The 12,376-nt window shown below is 49.7% G+C and overlaps 1 protein-coding gene across 1 annotated transcript in view; it reads left to right on the top strand.

Moving 5' to 3' along the window:
- Positions 1-11,987, top strand: part of Tubgcp3 (tubulin gamma complex associated protein 3) — a 58,546-nt gene extending 46,559 nt beyond the window's left edge. Inside the window, exons 18-22 of the mRNA XM_051169493.1 lie at positions 2,712-2,800; positions 2,884-3,015; positions 6,212-6,352; positions 10,842-10,958; positions 11,645-11,987. Coding sequence (XP_051025450.1) covers positions 2,712-2,800; positions 2,884-3,015; positions 6,212-6,352; positions 10,842-10,958; positions 11,645-11,803 — 638 coding nt within the window. The 3' untranslated portion in view covers positions 11,804-11,987. The remainder of the gene's footprint in view (positions 1-2,711; positions 2,801-2,883; positions 3,016-6,211; positions 6,353-10,841; positions 10,959-11,644) is intronic.
- The last annotated feature ends 389 nt before the right edge of the window (positions 11,988-12,376 follow it).

Below are 12,376 nucleotides of genomic sequence, written 5' to 3'. Positions count from 1 at the left end.
CCTAGGGTTGCCAGGATTAAATTTGCAAAGAAATCAGCACCCAGCCTGAGTCTAACAGTGAGTTGTTGTCTGTGTGAGTGACTCTTACCTGTAATTCACACACACAGAATGCCATCAGGAGAGGTATGAGGGCAATTGGATGTTGAACACAAAACATGCAGAAAATGCTGGTTCTTAAAGCATCTTTTAAATCCAAAGCATTGGAAAGTAAATTGGTTAAGTGTTTGATCTCGAGCCACTTAAACAGCAGTGCCAGGAGAAGTGGGTAAATACTTGATCAAGCCACCTTAAATAGCAGCGCCAGGGGAAAGTGGGTAGATACTTGATGGAGACACCTTAAACAGCAGCACCAGGGGAAATGGGTAGATACTTGATTGAGCCACCTTAACAGCAGCACCAGGGGAAGTACAAGTTGTGGAGGAGATCTTGAAGCTGTGATGATCACACCAGGGTATTTCTTTAAGGAAATCTTGGACTTAGGGTGGCAAGGTGTCTCCTGCTGCAGGTATGGCCTGCTGAACACGCCTGGGCCACAGAGCTGGGTCAGCTTGCTCTGAAGGTCTTTCGGGAGCCTTTAGAGGGCAGTAGACAACCAAAATGGTCACTAGGAAGGAGATTGGCTTGTCTACATTGTGTGTTGAGGGTGTGCCTGCATCTGTGTAGGTGCACTGTGTGTGCGTCTGCCTGGTGTCTTCAGAGCCAGAAGAGGCTGTTGGCCCTCCCGAAGTTGGCATCACTGACAGCTGTGAGCCGTTGTGTGGGTGGTGAGAAACTGCATGTAGGTCCTCTGCAAGGACAGAACGTGCTCTTAACTGCTACGCTCTCTCTCCAGCCCCAGTAGATCTTCCTAACTGTGTGTGTAAGATTGTGTGTTAACCCCCTAGGGTACATTTGTATGTTCATTGCTCTCAGTGTAGTGTTGCACTGAGGCCGGTCTTAGAATTGGGAGGGTTCTTGCTTTAAGCTTGTATTCTATATGCATTTCCAGGGTACTGGGTAGAGCTGAGGATAGCAGGGACGAGTTAAGTCCTCAGGGGTACAGGACTGTGCTGTGCCTTGACTCAAGCCCGTGCTCCTGAGAGCCGCACAGAGCTGGCAGTATGTTTTCACTCCTTGGCCAGAAAGGACAGCCGTGAGGGTAGCTGATTGCAGTCATGCCTAGAGGATCTGTGCTTGCAACTGTGTTTTTCAACAGGCAGTGACCTCACTGTCAGGTGTCACCATAGAAGAATGTCTCCTTCAGAAGATGAAGTGACAGGCTTTCCTAGGAAGAAAACTATGTCCACTGTGTAGTGAAAACTGAAGGAAGACCACGCGTGTTAACTTTGTTCACTGTGGCCCTGGTCATGCAGGTTCTGTGGGCAGGATTTGAGTACTGGGGTGGAGTGAATGCAAACAGCTCACCCAGCCTGGGGGTGCTGCAGAATGCACCCAAAGCGCACAGATGTGAGGTGCTATCGCCCAGCTCCATGGATGTTTTAGTGTGCACCGCTGTGTTTCAGGGTCCCTTGGGACACGCATCATCAATGTGGGAGAGGCAGAGCCCTTTCATGCCAGCTCTTGGTGAAAACCAGAGTCCTCTGCAGAGTATTTTCTTCTGAGGTTATGACCGTGTCTAACTTTGTAGTGCCTTGGGACAGGTGGCCCTGTGCTCTGCATGGGGAACAAGGTGATTGCATGGCTAGAGGATTAGGTTAGATAGCCCAGCCTCAGTGGAGAAAAACCACACTCTGTCTAGGAAACGGAGAAGCAAAGCCTCCTGGCATGTGTGAGCAGCGTCTGCTCACTCTAGACAGACCAGAGTAGTGTGACCTTGAGTCCAGCCTGGCCAACTAGCGAGTTGGTCGGCTTGTACTGTTGAGGGGCTGCTCGAAGGAGCACACGTGACTCACGTTCAGCCGCATCACTGAAAACCCACCCTGGCTTGGGTGCAGCTAACCCGGGTGAATTCCCGGAGCTCTGCAGACCTGTGTCCCTGAAGACACGCAGGCCGCTTGACAGGTTGGCAAGCCTCCTCCTGTAAAGAAGATGGGCCTCTCAGCTTCTCTGGACTGGGGAGGCTTATTTACTGTCTCATGAACCCCCCTCCTCTGTCTGGTGGGACCATTTCTATTCAAAATAATTGCTATACAACAGCTGTATTCATAGATACAGATTCCAGAGTGTGGGAGAGGCCCGTGGAGTCCTGTGCCGGTGGGCACAGCAGATCCCTCTTCTGGTCTCCAGATGAGTAGGGGAAATAGCTATCCCTTGGTGGTGGATGGACCAGTTGTAGAGAAGACATAAAATAAGGCTTCTATTTATGCGTGACGCTCACTTGTATAAAATAAGCATTTGTACTTAGCCGTGTGTGTACATGAGTGCTGGTGAACAGGCATAGAGACCAGAAGAGGGCGTCTGCTGTTCTCTCTTGTTCTGTACTTTCCTCCTGGCCAGCCTGAGGTGCTCCTGCCTCTGACCCTCTGATACTGGATTGTAGGCATGCGTAACCATGCCCAGCCTTTTACATGGGTGCTGGGGATCTGAACTCAAGTCTGCGTGCTTGCCAAGACGTGCTCTTGCCCACAAGGCGCACTCCTTTAGCTGAAGCACAGGCGTGAGCTGGAAGCCGCTTCCCACTCGGTGTCTGGAATTAGAGGGCAGCTTGCAGGCAGAGAGGACTGTGTGAGCACCAGCGTGTCCCCTCCCTGATGACATTCTGTGTCTTGCAGAGTTCTCCGGGGTGCTTCACCAGTGCCACATCCTGGCCTCTGAGATGGTGCACTTCATCCATCAGATGCAGTACTACATGACCTTCGAGGTGAGCCGGCCTCTGCCCCTGCCGTGTGGCTCAGAGCTGGGAGACGACTAGGCTCTTCCCAACACCTCAGCTTGTCCTTTCAGGTCCTTGAGTGCTCTTGGGATGAGCTTTGGAACAGAGTGCAGCAGGCTCAGGACTTGGACCACATTATTGCAGCACATGAGGCATTCCTGGACACCATCACCTCCCGCTGTCTCCTGGACAGCGACTCCAGGGTAAGGCTCACTCCTGCAAACCAGGACTGAAACTGCCAGTTGTTAGGCTCTGCCACATCTGAAAGAAAGGCTTATTAAACTTGGAGTTTGAGGGTCACTTCCTAACAGAATTGGAATAACATTGGTGAGATGAGAGTGTGCTGTAGCATCTGAGGTGGCTGTGACGACAGGGCAAGCAGCAATGCTCTGTTGATGGTGTACGGAATAGGAGGCGTCGTCATGAATGATGTCCTGTGGAGCTGTGGCAGGATGGACACTAGAAAGGCATCGAAACACCAAAACAGTGGTGGCATGCATGAAAGTCCCAAAGAGTGGAGAGATTACAACGTCCTCCTTCCTCATGCTGGGAGTCAGTCCTGGCCTTCTGTGTCTAGACACACCAAGTCTACTGTTTGATTCTCTTGGTCTAGGGACAGTGGCTTTAGTTAATGGCATATGGCTGCATGACTCTAAACAGACTGTGCGCACTACCCGCGAGCACATCGTAGGCCGGGCTTTCTCCTTGACTTCCTTTCTTGTAGCGAGCCCCTGCTCTAGGAAGGTACATGTTTTGAGCAGCAGGGCTTTCTTGGAGCTCTCATCTCCTCTAAAGGTCTGGGTGGAGAATGACCACTCTCTGAGCTTGAAGCAGGTAAACTGGCCATCAGGTTGAGGTCTTGAGCGTTTCTCAGTGTGCACTGCTCGAGACACGTTCTGGGTTTGTGGGGAATGCTTCTGCCTGGGCTTTACCAGGGCTTTTGTGTTGTTTCCTCTTGGTCTGCATTAGCCCACTATGGTGGGTGGAATTATTGAGTTATATGTGCAACATATGGTGATTCAAAGGTACTTCTATGTGGAATTTGTTTTCTAGATATGGAAGTCATGTCATAGAAATGCTTAATATATGTTGAACATAATTACTAACTCATGAGATGTGCATCTGAAGTAGTCTGGGTCCTGTTGGCCATTCTTGCTAAGTGCAGTCTCTGTGTTGCAGTGGGTATTGCATTGTCACTTGGCACATGTTTGTTATGAATGTGATGGCATCAGTGTCCTGGGAGTGTATGATGGCACCTGCAGGTCCTCCGCCATTCTCCGTGTTGTGCCACGGACATGGAGCACCCACACATGGGTCAGCTTCAGTGTTCAGACAGACGGCAGGTTCTTGTGACTCCAGGGTTCTCCTGTTTTCAGAGGCGCAATGTGACTTTGTGGGAATTATAGGATTCACCATGGTAACTGACTTGTAGCTGCTGTTCTTCAAGCTGTTGAAGTTGTGTTTGATGTTGTTTTGCATGAGTTAGACAGGTGTGAGGTCACCAGGTGTATTGCTCTTCAGAAAATGTTGGCGTTGCTAAGGACTGTACCCACGCTGTCACCCTGTGCCCTCCAGGGCTCTGCTAAGATGGGCTGAGCTCATCAAAGGATGGGAGACGTCTGTGAGACAAGTTGGAACATCCTAATCCTTGCCTTGATAGAAGAGCTGTGGATATGAGCGAAGTCCAGAGAAGCTTGTGCTACCTGCCTGTCGGGAGCTAGTGCTGGAGAAGAGCTGTTTGTGGTGCGTCAGCCAGCTTCACTGACGGAGCCCTGCCTCCTGACCTTGTGCCCTCATAGCTGCTTAATGAAGCAATCGGCTGTTGTAGCTCAGACTGCTCTGGAAGTGTAATCCTCCTGCCTCAGCCTGTGGAGTGCTGAGATTATAGATATGAACTGCCACTTGTGGCTTTTGGGCATTTTTGTCATTGTTTGTTCCTAAGAAATAAATCTGTTACATAGAACAGAGCAAGGCAATCTGTTATGGATGTATTAATTTTAACATGGTATTTTTCAGTATGTCACTTTGTGAGAAAATCAGTTATCACAATACATAGTGAACTTGGAGGGGGAGGAGTGACAGTTGTGTGCGTGCGTGTGTGTGTGTGTGTGTGTGTGTGTGTGTGTATCTCATTGTTTATGCAGCGTTGAGGAAAATATCCTAAGCAGCACAGTGACAAGGTGCAAGCTGTAGGTGCTCCGAGTGTGAGGTCACAGACCAGAGAAGCCCACAGTGCACACTTTACTTAAAGGACATATCAGTTAGTGACCTCGAGTGCAATGCAGTGTTCCAAAAATAAGCTGTGTTTTACATGACTGCAATAGAGAAATAAACTAAAGAATTACATCCTTATTAGAATGTAAGCAGAACCATCTCCATTCTTTGTTGTCTACTTTTGTCATAAAATAAAATTCTGACAAAGAACAGGATGACGCTTGCTTGAGCATGTTTCTCGCACGAGCCAAGCGGCTGCCTGTAGTAATGGCGTCCCCTAACCTGGCCCTTCTGTCTCCCTTAATCGCTGTGAGGCTTGAAGGCCCTGTTTTGCATGAGTGCCTAGGTGAGCTCAGTGTCAGTGGTGCTGCGTGGCATCTCAGCAGGACAGGGCATCATTAACTGTGGAGATCATCTTCTCTCCAAGCTGCCTGGGGCATGTCTTCCACTGTGTGGTAGTTTGAAAGAGGAGGCTCATATGTTCCAACGCTTGGTCCCCAGTCAGTGGAACTGTTTGGGAAGGATTAGAAGGTGTGGCCTTGCTGGGAGAGGCGTGTCCCTGGGAGTGGGCCTCGATGATGTTTCAAAAAGCCCACAGCAGGCCCAGTCTCTCACTGCCTGCTGCCTTTGCATCAGGATGTAGAGCTCCAGGGCCATGCCTGCCTGCTTCTTGCCATGATCACAGAGTAACCCTCTGAAACTAAGGAAGCCCAACTCAAGGCTGTCTTTATGAGTTGCTGTGGTCAGGGTATTTCCTCATAGCAGCAGAGTAGTAACTAAGGCACTGCAAGGAGTAGGAGGAGCCTGTCCGTTTTGTGGTGCTGTGAGGCTTTGGAGGTGTGTGCACACTTGTACACTCAAAGCTCACACTGGTAGTCAGTGTGTCTACATCCTCAGGTCACACTCTGTGCAGCAGGTGCTACTTTACAACAGCCCGCTCTCAAGAGGCACATCAGTCCTGTGAGAACCCAGCAGCACCAGTGAACAGCGGTCACTGCTGTCAGGGTGGAGGCCTCATCCCAAGTGCTCTTAGTCACCACTTCTCAACATGGTTACATTGGGGACCATTTCCCTGAGTTTTAGAGGAGACAGGGAACCAACCCCCAGAGCACAAGTATATCAGTAAGTAGGTGCCTTGCTAGCATGTTGAGGCTCTGTTCATTTAAAAACGCTGTGTCTTTCCAGGTACTTTTAAATCAGCTCAGAGCTGTGTTTGATCAGATCATTGAACTTCAGAATGCCCAAGATGCGATGTACAGAGCTGCTCTGGAGGAACTACAGAGGCGGCTGCAGTTTGAAGAGAAGAAGAAACAGCGTGAGCTTGAGGTTTGGGTTTTAAACTCCTGCTTTCTCACTCCTGGCCAGTTACCATGAGCGCCGTAGCTGCCAGAATGTTTCTGCTGGAATCTCCACAGACTGAGGCTGTGTGCGTCTGCCCTGAGTCAGAGGAAGCTCTGTGCGCTGTCAGCTGGAGAGGTCACCACTGCTGTCATACCAGCGGCCGTGGCGTCCCAGTGTCTCTGTGAGACTCGCAGCTGAGGGACCAGGCACCCGGACAGGTGTACTGCCACATGAGCTCTGTTTCCTTAGGACATTTCTGTGTTCCCAGCGGCCTGGGGTTAGTGAGACCCATCAGTCAATCGGGCTGGAACTGTCTCTGCTGTTTCTGGATGCCTAGGATTGGAGTAATGGAAGCACAGTTAGGCTGGTTCTACTTTATTGTTCCTGTAATGCCCACGTGAGGGGTCTGGTAGCTGCATCACAGACACCAAAGGGTGGAGTTTGGAAGCAGGAGTGTGTGTCCTTTTGGTGCCAATGGGGTATCTCATGGCTGCAGTGGTTTGTGGGTAATTCTGAAGAGCCACTGATTGGCACACACATAATCTCCTGATCCATGCCTAGCAGCCTGTGTATGGCTGAGAAACGCAGGATTCCGCCCTAGCTATTTAGTACCATCTGCCTTTGATAGAGTTGCCATCTGTGACGTGACTTGTAAAGCAATCATGATAAGCAGTGTGATCTCAGGGTCACCCATCTAGAAAGTTGTTAAACTATATATAACAGCCCACTGAGGCAGTGGTGGTGCACACTTTTAATCCCAGCACTGAGGAGGCAGAGGCAGGTAGATCTACGAGCTCCAGGCCAGCCTGGTCCACACGGTGAGTTCCAGGACAGCCAGAGGTATATAGTGAGGCCCTGTGTCAAGAACCCAAGCAAGCAGAGCTGACTGTTCTGATGATAGCATGGCGGCCAGCTGTGTGTGCGGTGGCAGCTCACAAGGTTCATCGGTCTGCAGCGGAGGGGACATGGCGCCCACTCAGCACAGGGCTAGCAAGGGTGCTCCGCCCAGGGACACTTGCGTGTCTGCGGAGAGCTGCACAGCTGAAACTGCCTGCCAAGTTTATTTACATTCAAAGGGTAAGATAACCCTGCAGCAGTCATTCAGGTGTGGGTCCATTGAGCTCAGAAGGATGGAGCCAGCACCTGGAAGGGTTTCAGCATCCTGAGCGCCTCGCTGCGGAGGCTGGCTTCCGCCTTCCGACATGCCGCTGCTAGGTGGAGCAGTCCCAGAGGCCCTTCCTCCTGCAATCCACCGCTCCTTTCTACTCGCTTCCCACTTTTCTTCTCAAAACCACTTCAGTTATTATGATATTTCCAATTCAAATTTAGGATTGAAGGGCTTTTACTTCTTTTAGTTTAAAAAATACATTTTATACATTGACACTCTTGGTTCTAGCATTAGCATACTTAGTTCCTGCTGCCTGTGACACCCACATTCCTGTACACACCCCTGTGTTCAGTGTGGCTCTGGGACCAGGACCAGCCGTAGTAATTGAAAAAGACAGTGGCTATTCCATCCCTGAGAGTCTGTCCCTCTAGGCAAGTGTGTTCAGAACCAACACCGTCCTGTCCTGTGAGGCGGTGATTCCATGTCGTCCCGTCATCTCAGAGCAGATTAACTGCCTTCATTTCTGCTGCTGCGCTCTGTGTGTTAGAACGTGAATGTGAGCGCCAAGAGATGTTCGCTAATTGACATACCAAACGGAGGGCACAATACCGAATGTTTCAGGTTACTCCAGGAGTACAGGACTCTTTGGAGTGGTCTAATAAAGTTGTTATAACTCACTTTTGCAGTTATAAGGAGGAAAGGGAAAAATAATTCCAAGTAGAATCTGATTACAGATCTGTATGGCAGCCCTGCTCATTGCTGAAGTGCTGAGAGCTTTTCCCAAGGTGAAACCGGGAACTGTTGGTTTGGCACACCATGCACCGACAGTCCCACCAGTGCGAGCATGGCAGGGAGACAGGGCCTTTTGCAAAGAGGTTGTGAGCATGAACTGAGTGTCTGGGTGTTTGGGAATCAGATACGCAGGAGTCTGTTTTCTTGTGTCAGTGTCGGTCAGAATGAGATCGCCACTAAAGGTCCATGTGTTCTGCATGTTGTCAACATGGACCGAACACGACCTGGCTTCCTTGAGTTTCAGTGTCAGTGAGGCCCCTGGAGCCAGTCCCCGTGGACCCTGGAGCCAGTCCCCGTGGACCCTGGTTTTCTTAGTTTTCTTTCCAGTTGTAACAGAAGCATCTCGGGGAGATGGGCTTGGTCAACTCTCTGTTCCAGGTCCTCACCCATCAATTGCCCTACAGGCCTTTCTACAGCACAGTCTTATGGAGGCGTTTTTTTCAATTGAGGTTCCCTTCTCTCAGATCACTACAGTTAACATCAGGATGACATAAAATTAGCCATCATACCTTCTACCCTTTGCCCCCAAAGTCTTATGTTACTCTCATAATTTAAAATACAGTCTAATTTTAAAAGTTTCCATAGTCTTGCAAATTTTCAATATTTCAATTCAAAGACTGAACTGTGAACTCCTATAAGATCAAAAACAACTTACATACTTCTAATATATAATGGCACAGAATAAACAGTCCAACTTAAAAATGAAACAATCAAGGACATAGCAAGGAATAATCAAACTAAAACCTTAAATCCAGCAGGGCTAATACCAAACCTTGTAGCTCCATGTCCAGCACCTGGGGCTCATGAGGAAGCTGGCTGGACTCTGTAGGCCTCAGGCAGCCCGTTCCTTCAGCCCTTCCACTTGTGGCACACACTGCATCTCAGGCTTGGGCCTGTTGCTCTTCCTGGCACATGTCCCGTGATCCTGGCATCCACAACACACTGGGGTCTCTACCACAGCTTAAGTTCATCCTCACAAGTTCACAGAGTGGCCTCTGTGGGCTTGCTTTCTCTGGGGACCTCAGCCCTGTCACATAGTGCCTGACCTCAGCTGCTTGCTACCACTCCTTCCTTCTTGTTTTCTTTTATACTTTGAAAATCAATAGGACATAGACAGAGCCCTCATTTAGAAGTCTAGCCTGGCCCCATGGCCCACAGGTCTGTCAGCTTCTGTGTGCTAACCCCAAGGAAACACTTTCCTGATGTCCCAGTGCAGGCTACCAGGTTTCTCCTTCATGGTGCTGAGCTCTGTAACAGCCACAGCTGCCTTTTCTCTTGAAGCGTGTCCATGCACCTTTCTAACTAATTAGTTCATTATCTTTAAGTTCAGTGTTATTCAACATCTTAGGACACTGGCAATGAAGTCAAATTTTGGCTAAAACATCACAGTTTCTGACATAGTCCTTGTTCTTGCAGGCCTCACGAGCCAGGCCTGGGCTGCTGAGATGGTGGGTCTGTAAGCTATTGACTTGTCTAGCTAATGCCTAATGAGAGGGGAAAGCACACATGTAAAGACATCGAGAAAGAAGTAGCATCGTCTTTTCCCTAAGTCTATGGAAATAGACTGAAACTCATGGCTCTAGGTGCCCAAAGTGGACTGCATTTGGATACCCTAAAGGGGAGTAAGCTGTCAAAAGCACAGTTGGCGCTGCTGGGAAACCTCCCACCCCACTTGGTGACAGTGCCAAGTTACAACAACGCCATTCATTGCCAGACTGTGTAAAGTACCCGAGGCCTATGGACTCAGAATGAACAAGTCTGAGTTCTGAATCAGATAAAATGCACGTGAGATTGGGCTGGAGAGATGGCTCAGAGGTTAAGAGTACTGGCTGTTCTTCCAAAGGTCTTGAGTTCGATTCCCAGCAACCACATGGTGGCTCACAGCCATCTATAATGTGATTTGATGCCCTCTTGTGGCCTGCAGGTGTACATGCAGGTGTACATGCAGGCAGAGCACTGTATACATAATAAATTTTTTTTTTTTTTTTTTTTTTAAATGCATGTGAGATACCCTAGCAAAATGAACAGCTTCCCCGTCCAGGGCATATGCCAGAAATGCCAAGGTTCAGATCAGAGAGTCTCGTAAATGGAATCTACTGTGTTCATTGATGAAAAGAGAACAGGCTGGCTGAGCAACTGTGTTCAGTCAAGTTTATCATTCCCTGAAAAACCTTTTCTGGGGGGAAGGGGTGTTGAGATATGGGCTCACTGTGTACAGCCTGTCTGGCCTCCAACTTACCCATTCTCTGGCCTCAGGTGGGGTTACAGTCTACATGCATGCCTGGCTGAGAATGACCTGGTAGAGGGAGAATGAATGGATGTGTCTCTGGGAAACACCTCAGTCCAAGGAGAGGGAGGCGTTCCCACTGGAGTGAAGAGCGCCCAGCACTCAGGACTGACAAGTTCCCTTCATGCTTGTTGTCTGAATGGGGTATGTGGAGGCTCACGGGGCATCTGTGCCAGGCACACCAAGCCAGGAGGAGACTGGCTAGCGATGTGCTGCGCGTACAATGCTGTTAGTATCCAAGCAGACAGGCATCCAGCAGTTAGTCCTGCTGCTGCTTCTGTTTCTAGGGCCAGTGGGGAGTGACGGCGGCAGAGGAAGAGGAGGAAAATAGGAGGATCCGAGAATTCCAGGACTCCATACCCAAGATGTGTTCACAGTTGCGAATATTGACGCACTTTTACCAGGTATGCATGAGCATGTGCCATGGGGTCCTCTTTCCTGACTGGTGTGTGCTTCCAGAGGGTTGGACTTGTGGCTCATTCTTGTCATGTGAGCAGTGGGAGCTGGTGGTCCCCTGAGGACTCACCCTTGCCAGTTCATCCTGACTTAGCTCTCCTCAGGGCGGCCGTACAGCTGGGACAAGAAGCTCGGTGGGAGCTGGGCACTGGGGACCTGTGATTTCTCATGCTTTTCACAGTGACTGCATTGAGTGCCGTCGCATTGGATGGTGTAGGCAGAGCGTGGGCTTGTTTGAGAGATCTAAGCCATGGATGGTCACAGTGACTTTGCTAGATCAGCATCTGGCAGAACTGTGGCCTACCGGAAGGCTGCCTTTCACAGTGGTGTGCAGCCCCAGCAATGGTTCTGGGCTTGAGTGATGATGATTGAGGTGAAAAAGACAAGCAGTGGACACCAAGCTTCCCGCTCAGCACAGAGCAGGGCCCTGACTGCGCATCCCTGTAGCATGTGAGTGCAGAGGGATGGCAGTGGCCAGCTGCTCTTGCACACAGTGTGTGCACTGCCTGTCTAGCTGTACAGTTACTCCTGATGGAAGCCACATAGGCTCAGTCCCTGCTCGAGGCTTCCTGGTAGCAGTGGCATTGGGAGGACATGGTTCTGACCGACCGCCTTTCCTGTGGTCTCTTCCTAGGGTGTTGTCCAGCAGTTTCTGGTGTTGCTGACGACCAGCTCTGATGAAAGTCTCCGGTTTCTCAGCTTCAGGTTGGATTTCAACGAACATTACAAAGCCAGAGAACCCAGGCTTCGGGTTTCTCTGGGCAGTAGGGGGCGGCGCAGTTCCCACACGTGAGTCTGTCTTGGGGTTAGCAGATGCCCACTCAAGCCCAGTCCGTCCAGGCAGCTGGGAGCTGCACACAGGCCACAGTGTTCCAGCACTATGTCCGATAGAAGAAGTCTCGCTATCCACCGGACTTGAGTGTCTGTGATGTTCCCGAGGTCAGCAGGTCACTCGCCTACAATGTAGTCTTGATGGTTGAAAGACGCTGGGACGCATTGGAACATCTTATTTCCACCATGTAGTTTATAGTTGTCAGTTAAAAAAAGATGAAAAACTAACAACAACAAACTTTCTGGCCACAGAAAACAAAGCAGTGGTGTGTTCATAAACGAAGAGTAATGTCACTGCTCTGTTTTAGCATTCTCCCTAGGGACAGTGTTTGTTATCATGATGACACTAAATTGAAACATGTCTCTAAGAAATTACACCAAGTGTTTTGCTTTGGGTTAGAGTTAAAACAGGTGCCTGGTGAGGGCTCCGACACCCGAGCACCGCCTTACACTTGTTCTCACTTTCTCTTCCAAAGTTTACATTTTTATATTTAGTTTGCTATCTCAAATAATGTGTGAAACAGTCCAGAAGAGC

The sequence above is a fragment of the Acomys russatus genome, chromosome 27, assembly GCF_903995435.1.
Source record: "Acomys russatus chromosome 27, mAcoRus1.1, whole genome shotgun sequence".
Lineage (NCBI taxonomy): Eukaryota > Metazoa > Chordata > Mammalia > Rodentia > Muridae > Acomys > Acomys russatus.
Note: the sequence above shows the minus strand (reverse complement) of the source record. Positions and strands in the feature narration are given on the sequence as shown.